Source organism: Phoca vitulina, unplaced genomic scaffold (assembly GCF_004348235.1).
Source record: "Phoca vitulina isolate PV1807 unplaced genomic scaffold, GSC_HSeal_1.0 scaffold10, whole genome shotgun sequence".
NCBI lineage: Eukaryota > Metazoa > Chordata > Mammalia > Carnivora > Phocidae > Phoca > Phoca vitulina.
Window position 1 is genome coordinate 26,513,966 of NW_022589713.1, and position 15,027 is coordinate 26,528,992.

At 35.9% G+C, this 15,027-nt stretch overlaps 1 protein-coding gene across 7 annotated transcripts in view; it reads right to left on the minus strand.

The window, feature by feature from the left end:
• ANKRD28 (ankyrin repeat domain 28) overlaps window positions 1-15,027 on the minus strand; it is a 203,610-nt gene that overhangs the window by 12,937 nt on the left and 175,646 nt on the right. For all 7 annotated transcript variants that reach the window (XM_032408747.1, XM_032408745.1, XM_032408749.1 and 4 more), the window contains 7 exons: window positions 12,971-13,082; window positions 11,997-12,023; window positions 11,518-11,592; window positions 8,456-8,657; window positions 5,234-5,321; window positions 4,876-4,993; window positions 3,901-4,120 (listed from right to left, as the gene is read on the minus strand). In XM_032408747.1, the coding sequence (XP_032264638.1) occupies window positions 3,901-4,120; window positions 4,876-4,993; window positions 5,234-5,321; window positions 8,456-8,657; window positions 11,518-11,592; window positions 11,997-12,023; window positions 12,971-13,082 (842 nt within the window). The remainder of the gene's footprint in view (window positions 1-3,900; window positions 4,121-4,875; window positions 4,994-5,233; window positions 5,322-8,455; window positions 8,658-11,517; window positions 11,593-11,996; window positions 12,024-12,970; window positions 13,083-15,027) is intronic.

The window sequence follows — 15,027 nt, forward strand, 5'->3', positions numbered from 1 at the left end:
GGAAAAACCCAAACCTCAGATTTTCTTTACCTAATTTTCAAAGCCAGGATTTTAGTTAAAATACCCCAATTGCTATATTAATTGCTGCAAATGAAATGCTACATCATTTATTTCATTAGTCATTTGGAACCTGCTTTAGGAATAAATTAGATTCTTACACAGGTTCTTTATTTCTATGGCTTAATATTTGGCTAACAAAGTGATGCTGGGCTTATTTTCTTTTTAATTACTCTAACATTCGCAAATAATAGCTCAACTTAATCTTTATCCTATAATTGTTTTTACCAGGAAAAGACAGTAAGTTTTAGGAAACCTATAATTGTTTCATCTTATGTTAGTTATTTTCTCTAATCCAGTGGTTCCCAACTGGAGCAATTTTGCCTTTCAGGAGACATTTAGCCATGTCTGGAGAAATTTTTGCTCATCACAACTGGGCATGGGATAGGAGGGTGCTACTCTCATTCAGCAGGTAGACGCTAGGGAAGCTGCTAAACACCTTCAATCCACACGGCAGTCCCTCACAACAAAGAAGTTTTGCCAAAATGGCAATAGTGCTGAGGTTGAGAAGCCTTGCTTTAATCTTCTCTCTCCAAATGTCAACTCATTACCAAGAAATAGCCATGGAAAGTTGTCCAGTATAGATTTAAGAGTTTCCTATCTTCCTAGAATAGTAGTTCTCAAGGTGTGGGTCTGGGGAACCTTGGGGTGCTACTGCAAACTAGTCTTCTCTTAAACTAGCCAGTAAAGAAATCTGCCACCCTTCTCACTAAAATTGTTTTTTGTTTTGAAAAGAAGTTATTTTTTATAAAAACGTTATTTATATTAATACTTAATGGATTTATTATTTTAAAGTAAATTAATAAATATCCTTAAATTTCTCAGTTCTCATTTCCAATATAGTAAATATTGACAGCTCTAACTCCCAGATCTTGAGACTGAAAGATTTGAGAACTACTGAGCAGACTGCATACTGCAAAAAGAGAGTTCTGGGCTACTGATTACCTCTAGCAATCATATGAAGCTGAAAACTCATCACTTTGCATCCTAGTTTATGAAAGGATGATACAAACGGTCTCTTCATGTTTCAGAGGGATATTCTGAGAACACTTAAGAGCTTCAAAAAAATTTTATCCATTTTTAAAAGAAACAAAGGGATAATGTAAGTACTCTTAAGTTCTGTGATTGAATGATTACACAAACTGAAAATCTGTGGACTTTAAAATGTAGTATGTATAACCAGTTCTTTTCTAACACTTTGTCATCATTTCATTTTAATTTTGAAAGAAAGGTTGTTTTCTGGTTTGTTAGAGTGCTTCCAATTTTGTTTTTAGCCATACAATAATTTACTAGTGGAAGTAAAATCATTTTACATATTCTACTCTCAGAATGCCAAATTATAAAATAGACTTTCGACTATAAATATGGTATTAATTTTAGACTGCTTGTATAGTCTCATTGCATATAGCCAACACACATCTAATTCCTTTCAGCTCAATTCAGAACCTGCACAAATTTGCTACAGTCTGGAAATTAGACACATCTGCTATGATCTTTAAATGGTAACCAGGCATGTAGTTCATGCAAAATTTTGTCTGTTTTGTCTCTCGTACACAACATGCTTAGAAAATCTAAATTTAGCAGTAACAGAGTAGGAATTCACTTTAGGGAAACAGTGTTCTCCATAAAGACCTGATAAGAAATGTTATAACAGATAGCAACTCTCCAAAGGGCAGTTAAAACAGCAGTTTATTCACAACTGAATGTTCTGCCTGAGGAAAGATAGCTTACTGTGTGATTTTTTCCAATGGTTAATTCTCACTGATATATTAAAAAAAAAAAAAAATCAAGCAATAAAAGTCTGCTTCCAAACAGTTTCATTTCTTGGGGTGCCTGGGTGGCTCAGTCAGTTAAGCAACCAACTCTTGATTTCGGCTCAGGTCATGATCTCAGGGTTGTGAGATGGAGCCCCACAATGGCTCTGTGATGGGTGTGTGGAGCCTGCTTAAGATTCTCTCTCTCCCTCTGCTCTTCCCTACCCCTCTCTAAAAACAAAAACAAAGAAACCCAAAAAAACCTAGTTTCATTTCTTAAATAAAACTCACATCTGTAGGCGTTTCCCTACAATATTAGATGGTTTTGGTTTTCGCTGTACTTGTAAAATGTCAGGTTACATTATAAAAACAAATAAAATTCCAATGGCAAAATATAGTTATCTTTTTAAATTCAGGACTAATCTTTGGCCATTTCACTATATTCATTAAATACCAACTTTACTGAGTAGAAAAGAAAAAAAAAAGAAGTTGAAATCCAAAGGTTTTAATCTTCAAAACTGTTCTGGCTTAGGATCTGAGGTAGTAAAAATGAAACGGACTAAACTAAGCTTGTGAATTAGCAATACATTTAACTATTCAAGTTTTGATGGTACCATCAAAATGGTACTCAAGAGATGACGGATGCCCAATAGTAATCACAGAACAATCCTCAAGAAGAGACCAAAACTTTCTCCTAGCAAAAGATTAGAACTGTCAATTCTGGCACAAGAATTAATAAGAAAATTGAAATACTGCATCTAGAAAATACTTACAAAAACACTTAAACTATAATTTTGCAAGATTCAGGTTTCTCCCCTTTCACTGTAACTCAAGATTATCTGTCAACATGGCTCCAGTAAAAGAACCATGAAGCAACACATTACAGAAAGGCAGAAACCTCAACTCTCTGGTAAGGTAGTCAGCTGGATTTTAGAACAGATACTGATTTTTTTTAAGCAAGTCAATATTTTTATCAAGAGGCAATTTATATTTTCTTAGTATTTTGAGGGAAAGTTATTAGAATTGTGAACTAGTTTTTCAGGTATGCTCTCACAACTAACAGTAATCTAAATGCTACAATGAAATTCAAAACAAATTAAAAACCCCCTCACATCCCTGGCTAAAGCCCCAAGCCCAAACTTTTGACAGAGTTGATGTTTACAATGTACATAATGTACCCTAGCATTTTCTAACATGATCAAATCTGTGGCCCTACACAAGGAAAAAATCATTATCTCTCAACATGCCTTATCAGTTAAATTATCTTAATTAGTGACATTTCATAAGCCAAACTCTACTTTGAACATATATACCTTAAACACAGCTTTATACTTCTCTGAGTCACAGTTAGTGAGCTGACTGGCCGTGAGCTTCTAGGAAGCCAAAGGTCAGTATGTTCTTTTTTTTTTTTTTTTTAAGATTTTATTTATTTATTTGACAGAGAGAGACACAGCGAGAGAGGGAACACAAGCAGAGGGAGTGGGAGAGGGAGAAGCAGGCTTCTCGCGGAGCAGGGAGCCCGATGTTCTAATCATGCAGCAAAGTTAACTTAACCATAAAAGTTTCTAAGTTTCTAGTTCTGTGATCTGCTAAGATTTTATTCCCTTAAAATGTTAAGCATACATGTTACTGTTGATAGAAGGATCTATCTTGCAATGTGCTCAGAAAACATACACAGATTTCAGTTTAGAATGTGATACATTTTCATTTTTTGCTACCTTTTTTCCCTAATAGAAGTACGCTTAGAAAGTAAAAGAACATAATCAAACTACATACTATATAAAAGACATTGTAAATATTATAAAAGTATGTTAAAAATGCAAAATAGCTGTTGAAGCAAAGATCTAAGAAAAATTTCAAACTTAATGATAGTTTATTTCAAAAGATCTTTGACAAACTAGTGCCTTGGCTTTACCATGACAAGTGATAGGAGTAAGCTTACAACTACGTAGTACAGCATTTTTATACTTCCTACTGATCTTATAGTTGCCTATTAAATATTCATGAATATCAGAATGTGTTACAGTTTGTTGTCTCTGCTTGGTACATTAACAGGCATTTAATGTAGATTTGTATCTGTATACTCAACCGTTGTAGCAGGCCCAGTGAAGTGCTGTATATCCATGATTGTCTGCTATGGCTGGATTTGCATCCACAGATGCTGCTGACTGCAAAAGGGCTCCAAGAACACCAATGTGTCCACAGGCAGCTGACAAGTGTATAGGTGTCCGGCCCCTGCTATCTCGAAATAAGCACTTAGCACCATGTTGAAGTAATGCATCTACACATTCTTCGTGGCCTGTAACTGCCTGAAAGAAAAAGTATTTGCAGGTAGTTGAATATATTATTTTGGGTACTATATGCCAATTTAAAAATTTTTAAAAGTCTGTATTCCCCATAATTGTCCATCAATCAAAGCATTTATCATTTTTTGAGTAATTCAGTATTTTTATTGGAACTGGCTTAAAAATTCATGTACAGCAGTAACTTTGTCAAAATACAAGTATCATGAAAAACAGGAATAAAGGAACTTATAAATCAGTGAAAACAATGAAGGCAAAAAAGGTGAATGGTTGCAAAGGTGAAGAAGACAAAAATGTGTAAGAAAATAGTTATAATAATGAGAAAAAGTAAATGGGACATTAATTCTACTCAAGGTCTTGGGGTTTTAAAATTTTGTTCCAACACTGTTTCCTAGCTTAAATTGTGTGTGTTTTTTTTAAGATTTTATTTATTTATTTGACAGAGAGAGATACAGTGAGAGCGGGAACATAAGCAGGGGGAGTGGGAAAGGGAGAAGCAGGCTTCCCGTGGAGCAGGGAGCCCGATGCGGGGCTCAATCCCAGGACTCCGGGATCAAGACCTGAGCCAAAGGCAGATGCTCGGTTGTTGAGCCACCCAGGTGCCCCGATTAAGTTGTGTTTTGTAGTTGTTTAAAATTAGCATTCAAAAACTATTTGGTAAAAATTTGATGAAGAAAAATAAACATAGCCTAGTTCAGTCTTAGGCAAAATAAGATCCTAAGAAATTTTTTATTAAAGGCAATGGGGATATTTTTGCTTACCCCTCTATGCAATGCTGTCCTTCCCCATTTATCTTTGGCATCTACATTTGCTCCTTTGTTCAGCAGTGAGTAAACACAGTCCGTGTGCCCGTTGAGAACAGATAGCATCAGAGGAGTCCTGAGCAACAACAGGAATAGGTTCATTGTTACCACCTAAGACTCCACTCCATGAAAAACAGTGTGCTGGCCTGTTTTCTAAACATGCCTTTTTGTGATGCAACTTTAAAGTATACTTAAATGAGAAAACTATACTTGATGTTATCCAGTTAACATACTATGACAGACTTACTAAAATAAGGGCAGAAGTATGAAGATTAACACACATCTTAAAAATAATTTAAAAATTATTAAAACTTACTGTCCATTTCCATCTTGAATGTCTACTGCATTCTGCGGTTCTGCATTTCCTATTAGTAGCCGCAAGCACTCTGAATGACCGTTTGTTGCTGTAAAGTGATATTTTAAAATTTCAGTAATTACAATGGTAAAATAGAAAATTTCCATCTTAGGGCACATTTTCTAGATGTTTAACTGTGGGATAGTGTCAATGAATTTAATAGTCAAAGAAAAAATATAGATACAAAGGTTTCTACTGCCTTTGTTGGTGAAACTGAATAGATATAAATCCGTCATGGTAAATTATGGCCATAGCCATCCCTCACCATCTGCCCTGCTAATAGAATGCTCATTTTATTTGGCGCTCTGGTGGTGGGAGTGTGATTAAGGGAAGGCACCCTGCCTTCAGCCAAGGGATGAAATCATGATTAGATCAAGTCCATCACAACTCTGTTCTTTGCCAATGACTGGTTTCAAGATGAGTGCTGGTCTAGTCTGACCACTGAGATGCTAATAAGTCTGAGGGCTTCTGGGAAATATTTTTATCCCTGATAACGACAAGTCCTTCTTCTTTTCCTTATTTTTGATGTGAATCCTGTAAAGAAGCAGTAGCCATTCTGTGCCATGACTGCGAAGGCAAGAGAATAGAGAGCTCTGACACCACTGCTGAATCAATCAGTCCCAGAGCTGACTCTACCTCTGAACATTTTATGTGAGAGGGTAAACACTCGTCACTTAAGCCACCTTTTAGCTGGGTACTATGAAAGAATTCCAACTGATACATATATAATAAAAGAAGAAATGATCTATCTAAAGACTGCATTTATATGTCCGAACACATAATATGTGCAATGGTATAAAACAGAAGTAGCCTAAAGAAAACAGTAAGTTTTTTTTTTAAGGTTTTATTTATTTATTTGAGAGAACAGAGAGAGACAGAGATAGTGAGAGATAGCATGAGTGCGTAGGAGAGGGAGAAGCAGGGTCCCCGCTGAGCAGGGAGCCTGATGTGGGGCTTGATCCTAGGACCCTGGGATCATTACCTGAGCCGAAGGCAGATGCTCAACCGACTGAGCCACCTACGCGCCCCAAAACAGTAAACTTTTAAGGTAAGTTAAATCCTCTGCAAAATTCAGGACCTTCCCATAATACAATAAAATTTGAAGTTTAAAGTAATATATAACTGACATAATGATGCAAAAAGGAGTATCTATCACTGTTTTTCCTAATTAAAAGACAAATTAATAAAAGCAAGCTAGGTGCCCTAATATTCTACAGTACCTTCTAACAACTATATTAAATTCTAATAGTTATTAATTAAGACTTATGGTACAAGATCATTCCATATCTATATGCTATACTCTGCCAGCAACTCTCATTGTAATCATTAACAGCTGTCATTGAAGCATCTCACTTGGGGATGCATCAAGGAAATTGTTTGGCCTGCCACTTATTTAATGGACTCACTTGCACTCAGTACACAGTAGCTCCTGAAGAGTTTTGTGTTTTGTAAGTTCAGTACCTAAAACATCAAGCATAACATCACTGGGGGGGAAACTGGTTCCCTCTTGGAAAAAAAATCACAATGTCTTCTTCATGACTTATGAATAAGGTGCTAACAATCTCCACATTTGAAAGGCATCTATAGAACCAGGTTTGCATTTATTAAATAGGTAGGCACCAATAATAACCTGCAGCTTTTTCAGTGGATAGGATGTATAGACTATCTGACATTGGTTAGCCACTTCTGAGGGACTGGCTAGTGTCTTGGTTCAATATTTATCAATTAAGAGTGCAAACCACTCCATGAAAGCTTTAAATCAGCTCTGCAAATGATCTGTGCTTACAACACAATTTTTCAAGTTGCAGAATGGTATATAAATTTCATTTTTTTTTTTCAGAGTAATATAATAGAAAAGGACGGCACTTTGACTTCTTAATTATTACCATATAGCAGTTTATATATACACATTTATTAGGAATTTTAACCCATTTATAAATTTTTCTGTTTTTGAGCCCTGCTTGAATATCTGACAGTTTCTGAAAGGCTGCTTTGGAGCAACAGTGGGTGTTTAACCTAGATTCTTCAAAAATGCAAGTTTCCTAAAGGACTAGAAGTAAAGTCCAAGACCCATGTTAAAATGTGTCCTTAAAAATCACTCTATAAAAACAGACTAACTGAAATGAATCTAATCATATAAAGGAGGCCTACTGGGGGTGAAAAAAAAATACTTGGCTAGGATTTCTTCCAGTGTACCAGTCTTAGCTATTTAAAACGAATACAGGGGCGCCTGGGTGGCGCAGTCGTTAAGTGTCTGCGTTTGGCTCAGGTAAAGATCCCAGCGTCCTGGGATCGAGCTCTGCATCAGGTTCCCTGCTCAGCGGGAAGCCTGCTTCTCCCTCTCCCACTCTCCCTGCTTGTGTTCCCTCTCTTGCTGTCTCTGTCAAATAAATAAATAAATAAATAAAATCTTCAAAAAAAAAAAAAAAAATGAATACTGACTTGTAGTAATTCCTATAGAGAGTTGTAAATCTACATGTGCTAGGAATACACAGCAGTACCAAGTCATACAATGACATGGTTACATAATTTTGAATTTTCACATATTTGCAACATCACAAAATCACACCATGGAGTAGATCTTGCATAAAGTAGGTGCTCTATAACTCCTGTCTGAATATATGTTTAATTTAAAGCAGCACCCTAGTACAATAAGCCAAAATGTTCACTAACTGTAAGATGAAAGCACGTACCAATCCAAAATAACTTCCATCAAAAAGAAGTAAAAAGTATTGCATTGTTTTGTTGATGAAGTACTTCAGAAGTTAGACTACTACATAAATCCAATTTCTAAGGTAGATAATGTTTTAAAGCAATCATAATCTTGCTGTTGGCTTTTCCTTGAAAGAAGAATTCGACCTTTTATTTTTTTAAGATTTTATTTATTTACTTGAGAGCGAGTGCACGTGCATGAAAGGAGGGAGGAGCAAAGGAAGAGGGACAAGCCGACTCCACGCAGGGCACAGAGCCTGCCATAGGGCTCGATTCCAGGACCCTGAGATCATGATCTGAGCCAAAAATCAAGAGTCAACCGCTTAACTGAGCCATCCAGGCACGCCGCGTTCAACTGTTTAAAGTCAACATTATTAAAATAATTACCAGGAATACAACACACAAAAAATTGGAAAAGAAAAGAGTATTAGACAAAGTGGTAACTAAAATCATGCATAATTTTTTACATACCTGCAGCATGTATAGGTGTTCTCTTCAAAATGTAGTCTTTTACTAAAATTGAGGCTCCCTGATTAATGAGTACATCCACACATTCAACATGGCCCTTAAATGCTGCAAGATCTAAGGGTGTTCTTCCACTACTATTTCTCACATCAAGATCTAACAAAGACTGTACCAACACTTCTAGTGCTTGATGGTGACCATGATAGGCCTAGGAATAAATAAAAATATAAATTAAAAAAGTACATATTTAGACTGACTTCTCAGATACCTTAGAAAACATAAAGGAAGTAATAAAACTTGTCTTTGCATTATTATTATATTTGAGATAATCTAAAACTTGCATGTTAAGAGTTCAGAAAAGTATAAATTTTTCTAATAACTAAATAGTAGGCTACGGTGTTAGATAATGGGTATTCTGCAGAGAATAAATGTTCAAATGACAGGTGATTTTATCACTAGCATACAATGGTCTGGTTCCTGGCATTCAATGAATGTGTAACATAGATTCAGTTAAAGTTTCATTCTAAGTCTATGACTGCAGAGCCTGTGCTATTAATTACAGTTCAGTGCTCTGCTTAACTCCCTGATAAAATTTTACCATACTTAAATTATAGAGAGAGCCAGCAACTAAAGGTAATTAGTTTTTGAGTCTTCTGATTTCTCAAACTGAAATGACTATCTTCACTTCATAACATGCTGTATCTAAAAAATTAACGTTTCTTTTAGCACAAAAATACTTAACACTGAGCCCGGCCTGAATAACTGCCATGTGCCAGGTACTAGCTATACAATAGAGGACGAAAGTGTAAAGGTTTGTCAGACTGAAGTCCCCTTCTTTACCACAGTCTGATGAAGAGGCTTTCCACGTAATTCATATCAAAAACCAACATGTCAACTGAACATCTATTATTCTCGTTGGACTAGATGCTGAGCAAGACATAAAGCAATTAACAAGACCCAGTTGTGGCACACAAGGAATGTTCTCTCTAGTTCACTCATATTACCATTTTGTAGCTAAAGGACTTTCATACATCATTACTGATACCATTCAGAACTACAGCTTAGCAGTTTGTTACCACATGTGAAGGTTTCACTGGGAATTGAAAAATGTAAGTCTACCAGACTTGAGCTAAATCTGAAAAAAAAGATACATAGCTAGAAGAAGACCCCACACTGCAGCAAAGGGCTGTAAAGTTATTTCTTGCAGAAAATGTCAGAAAGTACCAGGAAGACGTAAAGTTGCTCTGGGCCTTACTGATCTCTTTGATGTTTCTGACTACCTAGAGATTCTCAACTACCTCAAAGATTAAAGTAACTGGAGATTAAGGAACTCTACTGTCCTAGGGTCATATTTAATCTTGTTCCTCAATACTGGGTCAATGAAATTATGCTACTAGCAGAAAGAACTTTAAGAAACACAACGTATGCAGAAGATAGTATATAACAACAAGAAGAGACAAAATAAGGATGACAAGAAGCCATGATGATTTGCCAGAGAGGTGTTCCCCTCATGATGTCCCTGTATAAGGCGCAGACAAGGAATTTGTACACGTACTATGTGCAAAGACAAGAACCAAGACCTCAAGCTGGTGTGTTTTCATAGCATCAAGGTGTCCCGGATTGGGAGAGTTTGGAAGGGAAAAAAAAAATCACTTCAAGTTAATTTTTGAAAACCTCCTAGGAACAGATATAAAATGTGAAAAGTGGTGGTATAATCACAGTTCACTGAGCCTAATTACTAAATTAAAAATTGTTTCCATTTCAGCTTAAAAACACTATTCAGCACAGCCATGTTCATATATAGCACCACTATACATAATAGCCATGAAGTAAAAAAACTAGTAAAAAAAAAAAAAAAAGTTTTTGAGCTAACGTATTCAAAAACTTGGCAAAGTGCTTCGTCTGGCACCTAGTAAGTGCTTAGGAAATGGCAGTGCTAGTGTAAGAATAATGGTGATGACGTAAGAAGAACTGCCTAGTCATCTGCTCAGACTTCATTTCTTGCCACCAACAGTAAAATAGCTATTTTCTCCATGCTCGTTTTGCCCTTTCAGGTGACTTATTTACTCTGCAAGTCTGGGAGAACATATAGTATTTCCAGAGACCCAAAGGGCAAGGAAGCAGGAAGATGCAGCATACCTCCTCAGTTATTCAGAAAATGGTAGGAAGTACTAGCAGGGAGAAAGGTGCAGAAAATTCAATGCAGATGCGTCAGTGTTAGAAAATATGCAAGGAGAAAATTATAAAAAAAATAATAGCAAAAAAAACCAAAAAACCAAAAACAAACAAACAAACAAACAAAATAATAGCATACATAAGAAGAAACAAAGGGATCAGTGAACTTGTAGTGATCCTCATTAACTTAAGTATATACTCTTATAAACATTTTACTATACGTAAAACCAGAAATCTCCCAAACAGCTAGTGACTGTATCCGAGTCTCCTGATTCTCAGTCTTCCTCTCACCCCCAACAACTGTTAATATGCTCTGTTCCAAAAACAGACTCTTCTTTCAGCACAAAAAGAACAAGATTGGGCCCTGCTTGAAATTTCCTAAAGTAATTCATTCCCACATCTGATTTAAAGAACTGTTATACTTCACTAACCTTCTCCTCTTAGTGACTGACATTACGAGAAAAAAATTAGAGGCATCTTAAGCTAGAAGGGGCATTACAAATCATAGGGCCAAATTCTATGGCAAGAGCAACTGAAGGACCAGTGAACACACACTTAGTGCTCTAAGATCAAAAAGTTGTAGAAATACAGCAGAAAATACAGTTCTGCTCAGCAAGTTAGAAGCCATTCCATCAGGGCAGTGCATTTTAAAATTCACATCACAGGTAAACTCTCCCTTAGAGTAGGCTTTGGGAGAAACCCAAAGACCACTGTTTGTTTATTTTTTAAACAAAACATAACAAGTCTCTGAATTAAAAAAGTTGTTGAAAGTTTAATTTCATGATCATCATACATGGCCCCAAAGTTACTGGGTACTAGTTGGCGTCAAACAATCAGATGGGAGGTATTTTCAGTAAACCAGCCACAAAGCTGGCTCTAACGGCAGTACTCACGGCCAGATGTAAGGGGCTTATTGTTGCTCTGTTATCCGAATCACTCAGCATGTCTGTCCCAGAGGTTTCCATTAACTGTAAAGAAAAGTATGTGAAATGTCAGAAATGGTTTCAGGTTTAGATGTATTATAGCAGTTACTCCTGCCCCCCCCCAAGTTTAAATCCATTTTAGAGTAAAAATTGATATTTAAATATGAATTTTAAAATCTCAGACCATTATATTATGAAAATTCCACTCAGCAAGCTTATACAACAGATCATCATGAAAGGGTAGTGAGGACCCCGTAGGGCTATAAACTAGCTTGAGGGAAATGCTATTTATTCACCACCAAGTAAGAACCACCCACCCCAGCCCCAACCCCTAAATACATGATTTCTGTCTCTGTCTTTGTTCTCAGGAATATGTAAAACAGGCTTCTAGTGAGAGCAAATAAATTATAATACTCTGAATAGTAGGGGGAAAACTGATTATTACTTACAACATCTAAAGGAGTTTCACTTGCAATCTGAAATAAAATTTAAAGTAAGAATATTTAGCTTAGAAAGTATTCATATATTTTAGAGCTAAATGCTACAGGTCTCTATTTACACAAGTCTTTGTTAAGTTCTATTCTGAACTTGGGCTCCCTTTGCCTCCAAAAATTAAGTCTTTTAAATAAACAAGTGTACAATATAATAGACCACGAATCTATATTCATGGGTCTAAGATTTTAGTGTATAAGACACCATAATAACCTAAGGAAATATTTGTTATTTCTGATAGCGGGGTTTTAAGTACTATATTAAATACGTCAACCTGCTTTTTCTATCTTTAATACCCACTCTCCCTTGAAGGGAAGCAAAGTTTAATATAATTTATAAGGTAAGTCTAAAGAAAGAAACTTTTAACTTGAAGCATCTGTTACACACTTGAGAATCTTTTCACTTATCTCTTGCTTTCTCTTTGGTTTGGTCAAGTGGGGTGAACGGCGTGTATATTCAAGAATGAGATCACAGTTGAAATAAAAAGTTCCTTTGCAGAAGAAGTACTGTCTCCCCTCTATCAGGAGGGACTGTAAAAAGAATGGGCCTTTCAGAAATCTCTAAATATATGGAAAAAACCCCCCTCTCACAGGGACATTTCTCACACAAGACATGGTTACAGTTCTTTAGAAATTTCTGGAAAACATTTATTTAAAGGAAAAGGAAAAGAAATGCTACATCAACATGGGGTAGTATAAGGGAAGGACATAAGTAGCCCTCTCTAGAGATCTAATTTTCTCCTTTCTCTTTTCTTTTCGAAAGGGAAAAGGGAATGAGAGATATCTTACTGAGGCAAGTATGAATGTAAGATATTGGCTCTAAAAATATTAAAAAGCAAGAGTTTGTTTCTTGACTCATTTATTCTCATTTTCATTATGTTATTAGAATATAAAATCACATTAGTCTTTCCACAACAATTCACGAATCTTACCAGTTGAAGACATAGACGGTGACCATAAGCAGCTGAATAATGAACTGCATTGTATCCTTGCTTGTCACGGATCCCTGGATTTGCATCATTTCGTAATAAGTATTCCAGGCACCTATATATAGTAATAACATTCAAAATTCTAAATCCTGCATTTTAACCAATGATAAAGACAGCCTGAAACTAAAAACTGACAAGTTTTCTTACAATTTCTTGCAATTCTTCTTTTTCTTGATAATGTAAAAATTATAAATAAATCTACACTATATAAATTTGTCATTTAAATGACATTAACTGTAACTATCGTAAGAATACAAGCAAAACGTTCATAAGAGAATATCCTTCATTCAAAGTGACGATCTCCAACGTCTGTCAACAAGCTCAGTATACCTGAGGGCTGGCTGTCTTTTACACAGTCACTACGTATGGCACCACCTATCCCACTCAAACAATATCTGACAGGATTAAACTTAGTGGTGGTGAGCATCCAATGTTGGCAGTATTACGGCTGACGTATCTGGAACACATAGTGAGTGTAGTATCTCATTAGGAAGCTGAAGAAAGGATATAAAAAAAAATCTCAGGATAACAAGGTCAGAATTCAATGATCTTGAATCAGAGGACTGAGAAGGGTGTAAACAGTGTAAAGTCATATGTAGGTAACAAGAAAGATCCTCCCATGGTAGATTTACTTCATTCCTGTGCTATCAAAACATTAGAAAAATAATTTTTAAAGGTACTATACAGTTCATGATTTGTTATAATTTTCATACATTTTATTGTTAATGTAGCAAAAAAAGAGCACTGAATTAGAAATTAAAAGTCTGTCTGTAGAACTAGTCTGATACCAGTGATCTTGAGCATACAAATCATTTCGCCTTTATGGTAAAATCGCCTCTGTTTATTCATTTGATAGATGGGGTTCTATTCGTAATTTGTCTAATGTTGTAGTATGTCTAACTAAATATTAATTCCAACTGCTGGGGGGAAAATTTATAATATAATACTCCTTGTTAAAAATTCAAGTTTCCTTAAGGAGTGCACATGTTGTGATGAGCACTGGGTGATGTATGGAATTGTTGAATCACTATATTGCATACTTGAAACTATTATCACACTGATGTTAACTATACTGGAATTTAAAAAAAGACTGTAAAAAAAAATTCAAGTTTCCAAAAGCATACTGAAGTTATATAAAAACAAACAAAAAAGAACTCTAAAGCAATGTAACGGCTCTTTCAGTAACTGTATCATACATATATAATGTATTATACATATACATAACTATATCATTTATGTATCTATATGTTATCTATCTATCATCTACCTACCTATAAGGCCATTCTTTTCAATGCCAATACATTTCTTTCTTTTTTTTTTAAAGATTTTATTTGACAGAGAGAGAGCAAGTACACAAACAGGCAGAACGGCAGGCACAGGGAGAGGGAGAAGCAGGCTTCCCGCCGAGCAGGGAGCCCGATGCAGGGCTCGATCCCAGGACACTGGGATCATGACCCGAGCCGAAGGCAGACGCTCAACCGACTGAGCCTCCCAGGCGCCCCCAACACTTATTTCTTTAATGCTGAATTGCTTAAAATCCTTTAGATCTCTTAGTAATTACTTGCAGAATCTATATTATAATATCCTCAAATGGTAGCAAATGTCCATTTAAGTGGGATTTTGATACTTACGTAGAGCTAAAATTATTAGTCAAACATGGTGAACTGGGTCACTATGATTAAAAAAACCCAAATCTGACTCTAAAGTAACAAGATTGGTGTTTTTTGTTGTTCATAAACTAGCTCTGAGGGCCCTATAGAAAGTGTTCCAGACAGTGTATAAACTGTTTGTGTCCAGTTTTCTTTCCTAGGTGTCCAACTCAGAGGTCAGGGCTCACTGGAATTCATAAAAGACCTGCAGGGCTGGAGGACAGTCCCATTGCTTTATATGCAGAAATATGTCACCCAAGGGCGTATCTTTTTTATCTTTAATCAAGTTCTCTAGATAAGAGAGATAAAGCAGAAAGAGTTCTCCAACTGTCCTGAGACCTGAGTATAAGG